Source organism: Sinohyriopsis cumingii, unplaced genomic scaffold (assembly GCF_028554795.1).
Source record: "Sinohyriopsis cumingii isolate HCF-2022 unplaced genomic scaffold, ASM2855479v2 utg000198l, whole genome shotgun sequence".
In the NCBI taxonomy this organism is placed as follows: Eukaryota; Metazoa; Mollusca; class Bivalvia; order Unionida; family Unionidae; genus Sinohyriopsis; species Sinohyriopsis cumingii.
This window is the reverse complement of record NW_028315875.1, coordinates 1840446-1853333: the sequence shown is the minus strand read 5'-3', so window position 1 is coordinate 1853333 and position 12888 is coordinate 1840446. Positions and strand designations below refer to the sequence as shown.

The window sequence follows — 12888 nt, the reverse complement described above, 5'->3', positions numbered from 1 at the left end:
TGCTAATTCCCATTGTACGTAGGGTATCCCCATACAGTACTGGTGCAATTCGTCCAAATAACATGTATCATAGTTTGAATGTTAACAATTTATGTAAAGTGATTCACAGAGGTCTGTCCAAAACAGCTGAACAAACTGGCTGGTCCAACGACCGCCCCATCCGAGCTGGGAAGCATTTGTGGTAACTGTGATTAAATATCGTGCAAGGAAGGAAAAAAAAAACATTGGCCCTTCAGAATGTGAACTTTGATTAATCAAGCATCTCATTCGGAATCGACGAGACAGTTTGCAGTAGCTATCAACGGTTTGTGTCATTGCTAAAATTGCATTTGAATAGGTCTCTAAAACAGACTAGCATTGACCATTAAATCTATGAGCGACATCATAATCTCCAGGTGATTGAAATAATTTCTAGCAGTATTATAATCAATCTATATCTTGTTTATAACATTTTTAAGGTCATGGTCATATCTTGAGTTGGATACTGAATACCATACTCCGATAAAAAATAATCTTGCAATGCATAGTTTAGACTGAACGGACACGAATTTTAGGGATTCCTTTTCTTTGTGATGAAACCTAGCCTAACAAGGAGATATTGTGGTGTTAGTCTATTAGCAAAAATCTATTGTTTTGATTTGCAAGACAGCAAGCTAGACAACTGTTCTAAAGTCTCTACGCATACGAGTTGGCTTAGCACACTTGATGCTGATGTTGGAACGAACAAGGAGCTACAGAATGGTAACATTTATTTTGAGCGCATACAGAGTATATTTCAGGTGCATGATAAAAATTGGAACTTGCAAATATGGCAATAAGCCCTTGCCTAGTCATTCGATTCTAGCAAATATGAGACATATTATATACGTATCGAGTATTCTGTGATGCATTTTATTAATCAGGATTCTGACTCTTTACATTTGATAGCAGTCCAAGGGCTTGGTGTATGCATTAGCCACAACCCCCGTTCATTCAGCTTACCAACCCAAAATACAGATATCTCATGACGGACCGTTAGTAAACGATGCTTTATTTCGTTCAGTGTCGAAAGTCGTAACCAAGATTCCATGCTCAGGTCAATATGTCATTCGTTATTAGAAGCTTCGTCCAAAGCTGGTAATCGTCCTAGATATTTTGCAATGCCAGGTTGAATTTACAATAACAACCTTGAAAGACTCATTGTTTGATTGGCTATAATACGATACTTCCGAGTCCAAAAATTTCGTTTGTCTACCTTTGGTCGAAAACTATAGATATTTTATCATCATCAATGACAGTGGGTGGGTGAGATTGCCACTGGTCTAAATTGGGTGCATTAATATTTCATTACTCGTATTTCATCTGTATTTTCTTTTCTTTACCGTTCACACTTTGCACACATACGGTAGTTGTGGCACGTGTACTGGGAGAGTTAAGTCCGTCATTTTTGTTCATCTCTGATTCTCTGCGAGAGAAACGAAGTGCTGCTTTGGCAATAGTAAATTAAACAAAAATAATATCGAAAAGTGAATATCAAATTGATTTACTTAATTATGAGTGCTGAAATACGCAGTGATGCTGATAAACAAAACTAGAACAAACAAGAGTAGTATTTATGGAAGCTCACCGAAAAGTAATCTATGTGGAGACAGGAGATGTTGCTACTGATATAAATAGTTTACGACATGCTGAAATGTCGTAAAAGATGTGTAACCGAAACATATCCTAAGTGTGATACGCTAGGTAGGTATACTGAATGAAATAAAATTATATAGGTTTCTTTCTATATGTACGATTTACGTTCTCTCTGTCATACAGTGGTGGATAGAGTCGCAGATGATGTCAGGCATACATCCCAAAACTTACTGGACTGGACTAAATGACCAGAGACAGGAGGGTACCTTTGTTTGGGCCGATGGTGCCCAATCCTCACCATCTCTCATGTGAGTGTTTGTAAGATGGATATATTTGTCTTTTGACTATATATGTACCAAATTTACATTAAAGACAGATTTGATCCAATATATTGGTGGACTGGTAAATACAAGGAAGCATGATTACTTTCCATTTTCGATACAGTCGCAAATCTGGAATCTTTCCGCAAGTGGAGACACATCCCAACTGTAAATACGGTAGGACATCGCAGACCTTTGCCATGAACCTATATGTTCCGTGGAGTACAGTGATATTGAAATCATATGCTTTTGACAATTACAATATGGTTATTAATGCATTACATTCGATATGTTTTTCCATTCGCGGAAAGATCCGAAATGTTGTAAATGCTGTTAACTCTTGTTTCTAAATGATAAACTTATTGACCCCTTGCTACTATTTATATCGTATAAATAGTTAAAATTGAAAGAACTCGTATCTATATGGTCACAAAAAATAAAATAGTATCACATGTGCCTAAAGGGTCTCGTGTAACTACTTGTTGGATGTAAGCAAATATGGATAACCCAGCCTAATACAAGCATACATGATTGTCTGAACTGTTGCTTCTACACATGCCCTCATGTTAACAGCATAAATCCTAATGTTCGTCCCTTTATGCGAAGGCAGATCAGAGCCTGCTCTATTTGCACTTGATGTGTTGTTTTTGTTTTCACTTAATGGTACTTTTATCACTATTTGCTATATCATGCCATGTAAATAAGAGCTATGTGCCTTTCACAAGGACACACTAAGGCCACCGACGGGGTAAGCACTCATTATACACAAGAAAATATAGCACATACACATGAATATTGCTTTTCAACCTTTCAGAAAAATGCAATTTTCCCGGGTAAATATTCTTTTCAGTGTATGGAACCAAGAACCAAATAACCAAATGGGTCAGGAAGACTGTGCTGCCATATACAACAATGGAGTTTACAACGACAAATCCTGCATATCCAAGAGCGCAGCCGCATGCGAATTACCCAATCAAAGTATGTGTACCTATTTGTGTACTCCGTCATGAACATGCGCAAAACTAAACTCGCTTGCTTTATATGCGCCAAAAAATCAGAGCCTAAGATGTACACAAATAAAAAGAACAATGTAGTCTCTGCTCTGAAGGTGCATTGTACGACGACTGGTCATGGTCTATGGTTTTTGCATTTGAAATTATTGGACAGAGATCAATGCAGTTAATTATTATATATTTGTATATGAATTTTAGTGCTTGTGTTCGTGACCTCCATTTGAAATACGGAATGGAACCTTAAAGAACAAAAGGTTTTCACCTGAATAATCAAGCTAAATCGAAAAGGCAGCTTCAGTTTCAATGATTCGCCTATTCAGTAGCAACACTTCATTAAGGTATTAAGCAGAAAAGAATATATTTCAACAAAATTAAATTTAATTGCCCAACTATTTTGAAAATATACCATCATACAATTTCATTTATATGCGTTTTGTTTAGAATAATGTTTACCCTAACAAAAAGTCATGCTTACTGATGGGTAGTAATAAAGTCAAAATATGATATGACCATTCGTAACTTGCAAAACGAATTTAGCAGCATCTAATTCAGTTTGTATGCGTAGAAATTAGTACACTATTTAATATTTTCCAAGGGAGACAACTACTACATGAACAAATATGCTGTTTCATTTGTGCTTGTTTGGATCGTTGTGAAGAAGCACTAGATGGTCTAAACCATATTTAATGCACATTTGCAAGCGGTGTCATTTATTAACTTGGATGGAGTGCCTACTTTGTACATGAATATAATTTATTTATCTGAAATGTTTGATGCAAGATAATCTATTAAACATTGCTTACTTTGCACCAACGTTTTCAAGAGGACTTCTGTAGTGTTTGAGCCTGGGATAGTTAAGAATTAATTTCTTAGCTCAGATAACGTTCACGAAATAATCACTCTAAATTGCTAGGCTGCTTTCTCTTACACCAGCTCAATGTCCAAACAGCAACTGGGCGGCTCGTTCGATTGGGAGTTCTGTGACCTGCTACCTACTGACGGACTTTCAACCGGCATCTAAGCTGCTAACGTGGTCTGAAGCAATAGATTACTGCGCTTCTTTGGCTCCAGATAGGAACAATATACCACTTCTCCTTTATGTAAATGATGCAGATGAAAAGGTGTTGTTTAAATTTTAATCACATTCGTATAAATCCATTGTTTAAAAACAAATTTCAACACTCTTTGGCTAGAAAACGTTTGTGACTTTATAATTGTGTCCATGTGATTGTTTTGTCAGATATGATTGATAATTATTCTTCGAGGTGCTAAGCGATCTTAGAATTTCATAGGGTTTATGATGTAGGAACATGGAATTAGGCAAGAAAAGTCTTGTGATGATTCTGTTTTTGCTATAAACTTTAATTTACATTAACGACACGTTTCTCAGATAGTTAGGAAACTATTGATCTTTTATGATGTTCTGAATTTGGATGCTCGCCTTATATTTTAAATCTGACTGACGATCACACACAAAATCAAAGTATCATACATGTCCATTTAACAAATTCAAGCCTTAAAGTCTGCTCTCATTTAATTTTTGGTAGCTTAGTATTATTAAAAATTGGTATGTTTGAACTTAGGGATCTTAAATTTGCTTCCACTACTTCCTATTTGAATTTCAATGATTTAGATTTACTTCACGATGCAAGACTGATTAAAAGGTTTGAGTTTTAGCTCAAGGCTTTTTCTACAAAGTTTCGAACATACAAGGCTGAGTGGTGGGGATTCATACAAGGCTGAGTGGTGGGGATTCAGACAAGGCTGAGTGGTGGGAATGAGAGCTAACATTCTGAGCATAAGAAGCCTATTGTGTGGCTTAGGGCTTTATTTTGAGCTATGCACAGAAACACTTCAAGGAAACGAGGCCTAATTGTGTGGACAAATGTCTAACTTTGTGATCGATGCTAACATGTTAGGAAAATATAAAATCCCCCAAATGTTTCGATTCTTGGAAGCAAATCCAATATCAGGAATTCTCGTTTACCAATTTGCATCCTGGTTTACAGGAGCCTTTGTCCTTTCAAATATCCCATCTGACAGTCTTACATAGCAATGAAGACTAATCAAGGACGCCCACCCACCCCGCACTCCCCATCTGACAATTTTACTTAGCTATGCAGACCAATCAAGGAAAAACACCCACCCTGCACTCCATATCGCACGATTTTAATATAACGTTTTGTATTGCTTACATTGTAAGGGGTGAAAAGTGGATCTTTCTAGGTTTGCGGACGCTTCAAATAATCCTTTTTGCCACCTTCGTTTCTCGCTGGCAATGATTTCGGATTTTAGAGCATACCGATGGTGCTCAGCGCAAACAATCAGATCAAAAGAAAACAGAAATACTGTCTCGGGCGAGTGAAAGTGAAATAATGAGATATCATTCATTATATTTACGTTAAATTCATAAAGTCACGTAATAACTTAAGATTGCATACAACACAAAACCATATTCACGTTTTCACCCTTGCATATTGAAATTTACCTCTTTGTTAGGCCTTCATTGAACACATGCTTGGTGGAATTGGTTTCAATATATTTGGATTCTGGACCGGTTTGACGGACAGAGGACATGAAGGAGTTTGGGCATTTTATAACCAGAACATGGCAGCCGACCCATCGCTTATGTAAGTAGATAATATAATCATATGTATGAGCAAACTGTTCTTTATTAACTCAAGATCTAAATGTCCAATCCCATAATCTGATTATCATCCTAATAGTAGCTAGTAATTTTTCATAATGTTATTTTCATAGCCACCTCATAACAACCCCCGATCCTTCTTGTGTCTGGTTGAATTATTTTTAGTGATATTACCCCTTTGAATAAGATGTTTCATGTGCCTATCGTGTTCTCTCTCTGTGTGTGTGTGTGTGTGTGTGTGTTTTCAGGATGCTACCGCCTCTGGTAATTTTTATGTAGGTGACATAATTGTATATTTACAGGATTCTAAAGCCCCTGGTTAGTTTCGGTAGTGTACTGTTTCAAGTTGCCATGCATTATCATAGTGATGTACTTTCAAAAAAGACATTCATGTAACCCCGCGTTCAAGTTCGAATATAATATGTCCAAATCTGAGACATAAAGCGCTGACAGATCATAATTAAGGTCTAAAGCCAAAATGTTTCCAAAACAAATTTAGTCAAATTTTACTAATTCTGCGTCACGAGAACGAAAATGTTGCTTAAAAGTGTAGACTGGCTCTAGATATGATACTCGGTCAGTATCTACAGTTTTTGACTTGGGGATAGCGGAGTATAAGTCAGTTATAAAATGAAATGATTTCAGTTTAAACCAGAAAAGACTAAAATACATCTTTGACTGGATCTATGAATAAATCTATGACTGTTTTTGGACCATAATTGCTTTATAGCTAAGCCAATGAATGATGCGGTCTGAAGGTGTATTACGTCATACATGATATCAATGTCATCATGTTTTTCCTCTAAGTTATGGATGATGCAATCATAACTATGCTTACATCAATCTGCAAATCAAATTGCCATATATCAGTTCTAGAAATCATAGTGTGTTGTGCTTTCTTATTTGGCAGTGTTTGATTTTGCAAAGGGACGCATTTCTGTTGAACGAAAGTTAGCAGAAATGTCTCCTACTTGTGTGAACAATGCTAATAATTTCTGCTATTTTGGTGGTGAAGTGACCCTTGCATCACAAAAGTGAAGTATAATCACGATGGCTAAGAAAGCCTTTCACCTTTATTTTGGCTACAAAAGTGGAGATCAAGACAAGAGGTGGTTTTCATGTTCCATGACCGGCAAAAGAATATTGTCCCCTTTTTGTCATGTAGCTTGCAACATTGATGGTGTGATGGTAACCTTCAACATCGTTCATGGTCCTGATTAGTAGAGACTTTTCATTGATTCATCAAAGACGAGTCTTACATCTGCTTGCTGCATAATGGCAATTTTTTTACATCAATTCCAGTTGGTGATGCAGTCCATATGAAGGAAACATATGAAAACATGAAACAACTATTCAGGTCCATAAATTATCACTAATATCAAAGGCAGCTTTGTAGCGATTTGAATGTTCTTGCTATCTTGTTTGGTCTGCAGATTGCATACACAAATTACTTCTGTTTTCTCTGCGAATGGGATAGTCGGGCGAGAGAGTCCCACTACATCAAAAGAAATTGACCACTCCAACAGTCACTGGAGCCTGGGAGGAAAAGTGTTTATCATCAACCACTTGTTGAATTAAGGAAGTTTTTGTTACCACCCTTGCACATCAAGCTGGGTCTGATGAACAATTTTATCAAAGCCATGGACAAAACAAAAACAGCTTTCAAGTACCTCCGTGGACAATTTCCAAGATTAAGTGAAGCTAAGATAAAGAAAGGTGTCTTTTTTGGTCCACAGATTCGTGAGCTTCTTCGAGATGATGCATTTGACTGTGCACTGCGTGCAAAGAAAAGACGGCCTGGAAACCATCCAGCTAGTGGCAACAAATTTTCATTGAAACAACAAGGCAGACGACTACAGGGAATTGATGGGAGACCTCCTCAAGGCATACAAAAGCCTTGGTTGCAGCATGTCACTAAATATACGTTTTCACTCGCATATAGATTTGTGTCCGCATAACTGCGCAGAGTGAGCGACGAGCGAGCACGGCGAGCAATTTTACCACGACATTGCAACAATAGAGAAACGCTATCAGGGCAAATGAATGCTTGCAGACTATTGATTGACAGTGACAAGAGATGCTCCATTTAATGAATACAAGAGATGCTCCATTTAATGAATACAAGAGACAAGCCAAGATGCGCCGAGTAGACACTAATTATAATGACTGTGATTTGTCAGTGCTGAAAGGTACAAAGTACTGTCAACAAATCGCAACAAATCTGATACTAAGGGTGTGACTTGCCAGTGTTAAATTGTGCTAATTATCGTCAACAAATCACAACACATATGATACTAAGACTATGATTGATGTATGGTTTATGTCCCCAAAAGAGGCTAAACATCCTGACGTTGGTTTCAACAGACAGATAATGGAATCTCAGACAATAATTAAACTTAGAGTATTTTTGGTGGTGGTGGTGGTGGGGTATTGTTTTATATCCAGACTGCACGTATGATCAGGATAAGTCTCTATATTACGTCTTGACTTAGGACATTTCTGATATCTATTTTAAGTCTGGCAAATGTCAGTCAATCACACCACTGGAATATAGATTTAAATTTAAGTCTAGACTAAGTTTTGTTTGTGAAATCTTGACCAATTTAAGTCTCTGCCTTAAGAAGCTGTCACGTCATTAACAGGATAGCAGGGTTAAATTTACAAAGAATTTTCTTGCAACCTGAAATTCATTTGTGGCTTTCAATAGTCAAATGTGGAGTAAAATGGTTAATTTTGTATTGTGTAATACGTATGTGGGATTCAAGTTTTCGAACGGTTCAGATTTCCTTTGAAGAATTAAAAAACCAATAGTAATATTCATACAGAGCCATTCTATCAGAAGTTGTAGATTTCCATTCAATATTAAAAATCAGTAGTCATACTGGTACAGAGCCACAAGATATTGCAAATAAGCTTCAATCGGTTTGTACAATTAACTTCAGTACTTGGAAAACATTCTTCCATATCACACAATTTTGGACTCCGTATAGATTCTGTAGAGTCGAAAGTCTCATCTCGCATGTAATTCTAGATTCCTTACATGTCTTATGAATGTTTTTAAAAAATGATGGCATCAAAGCAACAGAACTAGACGAAATCTCGCTTAAATACTCCAAACATGAAATTAAGATAGATTGATTAAAACAGATATAAAACAAAACAACAACATATAGGGTAAAACCAATATTTAACTAGCCTAATCTTTTTCTTGTCTTTGTCGAATGCAACTACAACCAAAAACTAAACAAGACAAACATATAACACAGAAAAATGAGTTTAACTTGCAGAAAATTACTTTATTTTATTTTGCATAAATTTGACGTAGTCTTGGTTTATTTTTTGTAATGTCTTCGACAAAATCACAAACGAAACAGTAAACAAAATGCCAAGCAAAACTCCTAACTCCTAACTGTTTGATTGACTGTCAATATACAAAGGATACGAAATAGAAAAAAGACACAATGAAAACTATTGACAAATACTAGTAGTCGGGTAAACCATATATAGTTGTTTTATGCAACCCGTCAGTCCAACAAAATTGCATTAAAAAAATCAAAAATGGTATCATCGTGTCTGTCACGCACAAAACAAACATGTTTTGACCGAATTCAAGGCTTGAGAATTAAAGTCCGCTCTCGTCAACATTCATTTCAAACCGTTTACTTGAGCATCAGTCAGTAACGGCTTTATTCTAATGAGGCTGACCTAAATGTAGGTCAGTAATGGGTTGAATCCAATGATGGCTGACCTGAATGCCGATCAGTAATGACTTTAATCTTAGATGGCTGACGTGCCATTGGAGTTCTGGTGAAGAAAGTTCTTTTTGTATTGTTGGAAAGGTTTGTTTGTTGTCAGGATGAACCCCAGTTCCAGACAAGGCAGATTAGGCCTGGATCCCATACTGCCATCTAAATTTTGAATAGGGATTTATACACAAATTCATGAAACAACTGAAACCAGATGTACTTCGAGATGGTATATGTGCAACGGTAACGAATTTCATGTGAAACGCACATATTTTCAACTCTTGCCTTGCTTAAAAATAAAATAGATAATTATACTAGCGGCAAATATCAGCTTGGAAATATCTAAAGATTATGTATATACGCTATATCTGTTTACAGCAGAGTAGCCTGCAAGAATTTGACAGGGTATTTTGTTCTATGTACGTACCAAAGTTCTCATAACTCTTTGAATTCATATATCTATTTGGTGCATTGGCTCAAAATATGAATTGTCTTATTGTTTCTCCAATGGAGGTTGCTATTGTGTCCATTTTCAACAAGATTGTGAGGAACTAAATGTACTGATAAGAAAAATATGTATGCATAAGGATCGTTTTTCTTACAAGGGCAACAGAAGTAGAGTGACCGTATACATTTTCTTGATCCGTTGATTGATTGCTAGGTAAAAAGGTGGCAAAATAGACCGATAGATAAATATGGTCGTGGGCTGCCCAGTCGTTACCTATATAGACAGTTTACACATGTCAGACACTAATTTAGGTTCCCATTCCACTCTCATAACAGCTGAAGCTGGCCTGATGACCAAGGTAAAGAAAAATAGACAAAAGCAGAGCACTGTAAGGCTGTCTGATACTGTAGATAGATAGATAGATAGATAGATAGATAGATAGATAGATAGATAGATAGATAGATAGATAGATAGAGAGATAGATAGACTAAAAAATTCATATTAGAATTTAATATCATGCAACATTTCCTCTTTAAGCAACTGGGACGGCGAACCAGATTCGAAATTTGGTAATGAGGACTGTGTTGTCATTTCTTGGGGTGGTCGGTACTCGGACTGGAAATGTGAACTTACTACTGGATTCATCTGCGAAAGACCCGCTCCCGGCTATCGCAACAGAGCAGCAGGTAACGAGAAGAACAATGATTGTATTTGTCCATTTTGTTACATTTTAACAATTTTAATCGCAAAATTTTAAAGTTGATTGCATCATCGCTTACAATAACTTCTATGTACCTTCTACAGATGACGTTTTGGCTTTGTTTTTTATATATAATTTTCTTTTAGATTAAGAAGAAGCTTTATCTTTAATTTGAAAAGATTGATTTAATGTTGTTGAAGCGTATATGGAGAAAACCATATGCCATTTATGAATGAATGATAGACCTTTAAATGCGGTTTAGGGGAAGACAACAACGTCCGCGTTTGTCAGGTAAAAGTTTAAATGTATCAGATGACGTTAGTTTGCATTTTTTGCGTCCATTTGCACTTACAAACTCAATTTATTTTAAATACGAGAAGAAATTCGAATGTACGTGTGTAAACAATTAGTCTCTTTTTTGCAAACTATTGCCCTTATAAATATATGAATTTTGATTTGTACAAATTTGCTTTTAAGTGTTATATGTTATTCTTACTCCTTTTATTATTATTATTATTATTATTATTATTATTATTATTATTATTATCATTATTGTTATTACAGGCATGCAATCAGGGATACAGATGAAGGTCTTGGCAGTTGCTCTTAGTCTAATAGCTTTTAGGTTGCATTAATTACTCACGTGACTCAAATGCATATATGCATGATATTAGATGTTAGTACTGAATATATGTATGTATGGTACTTTATGACAGCTAACGTTTAGCATAATAAATATAATGCCGTAAACAGAACCACAGGTCTGTTGAAAACAGAATATAACTCTTTGAATATCATTTTTACAAGTACGCTATAGAAGCAATTAATTTGCTATAATATTAAAAAGGGATTGATGGAAATTGATCCATTGAATACATTTTAATTGCGAAAAGGCATTATGAAATATTGAAAAATGCTATCATTTCGTATGTTCTTCTCGTATGAACATTTGAAATAAAATATATCCAAAGTGTTCAATCGAAAGTATTGTGATTTGAAATATTCCATGTTTCATATGTGTGGTTAAAAGCAGAGACAGTTTAACCTAGATTTTAATGAGAAGAAATTATTATTTAATTCATACAGATAAACATGGCTACCTGTTCATGCTTAATGTTATAAAGCGTACCTTGCTGGCACACTTTTCAATCCTGGAGGAACAATTATGTTTCAAGCGAAAACAAAGCAAGAAATAAAACAAGCATAAAGTAATCCATGGGGATTTTTTGAAATCGATTAGAATTACTAAACCAGTCTCACTGGAGCACTGGAATTAATATATCGTCTGCTAACATTTACATGTAAATAAATATTCCAGAGTTTCCAAGGTTCAGTGCCAGTTACAGCAGGACTTTTTAAGAGTTCGTTATAGTTGGTTATAGAATATTCATAACGCTACTAAATGCATTTTTGATTGTGTTGAAGTAACAATTACAGTTTTATCGGAAAATCCTTTAGTCTTGCCTCTTTGAACATAAAAAAGTAATCGGACTTGTTTCTTACAATTCGTGGATACTAATGGAATCAAAGTATATTATATCAATGCTGTTTGCTAATATATTCTAAGCATTTAGGATTGGATTTCTGAACTATTGTTCGTTCTTACACGAGAAGAAAATTTCATACGCGTAAATTGAGGGCAGTTCTTTTCTCTGGTCGATTAATATGTTTAAAAATTATTACGACACTATGGTCTTAAAAGAAGTGTAACGTTGTCTTCTATGGTATGTTTGTTAATATCGTAGGAGGACGTACAATTTAAAATTAGTAAATAGATGGATATATAGCTTCGAGCCCCCGCTCAGCAATGCCGACGGTCTAGGTGGATAATATGCAAAGCAAAATTTGAGAAACAACAATTTAATAACAGATCTAAATATTCAAACAACACGAGTAAATTTCCACAATTTAATCTGCCAATTGCATCATCTGATGTGCAACGTGAGTGTGTTTCCACATGTCCCTGCTACTTTACTCATCTGTATTATTTCCTTTTTCTTGACTGATACTCCTGTACTCCTTACGTCCCTCGACTACGTCATTCACTCTTCCACTTCCATTCTCCGGTTTGCCTTCAAACATGTGCATCCGTTATTCTATCTGGTCCCAACCCAAGCACTCCAAAACAGCACCGAAAGCTTCACTGTAAGTAGTAAGGGACGTATAGTCTAGTCTCCTTTTCGACCTAGACAATCTCACATCCTCACGCAACCTTTCATCAGTATAATGGCGGTTAAAATCATTAAATCACACATACACTCACATCGAAATATTCCTTACACTTTTGTACGATAAAATAAGGGTAATAATACAACAATGGTATTAACTACTCCTGAGATATACATCAACAACTTCCGTGACGTGAATATACATTTTTAATTCTCAATATAGTAACTACCA

The 12888-nt window shown here is 35.8% G+C and overlaps 1 protein-coding gene across 1 annotated transcript in view; it reads left to right on the top strand.

Moving 5' to 3' along the window:
- LOC149774570 (C-type mannose receptor 2-like) overlaps positions 1 to 11466 on the top strand; it is a 59555-nt gene extending 48089 nt beyond the window's left edge. The window contains exons 9-14 of the mRNA XM_089945049.1: positions 1798 to 1922; positions 2785 to 2912; positions 3881 to 4068; positions 5447 to 5577; positions 10326 to 10474; positions 11053 to 11466. Of these exons, the coding sequence (XP_089801175.1) occupies positions 1798 to 1922; positions 2785 to 2912; positions 3881 to 4068; positions 5447 to 5577; positions 10326 to 10474; positions 11053 to 11123 (792 nt within the window). The 3' untranslated portion in view covers positions 11124 to 11466. The remainder of the gene's footprint in view (positions 1 to 1797; positions 1923 to 2784; positions 2913 to 3880; positions 4069 to 5446; positions 5578 to 10325; positions 10475 to 11052) is intronic.
- The last annotated feature ends 1422 nt before the right edge of the window (positions 11467 to 12888 follow it).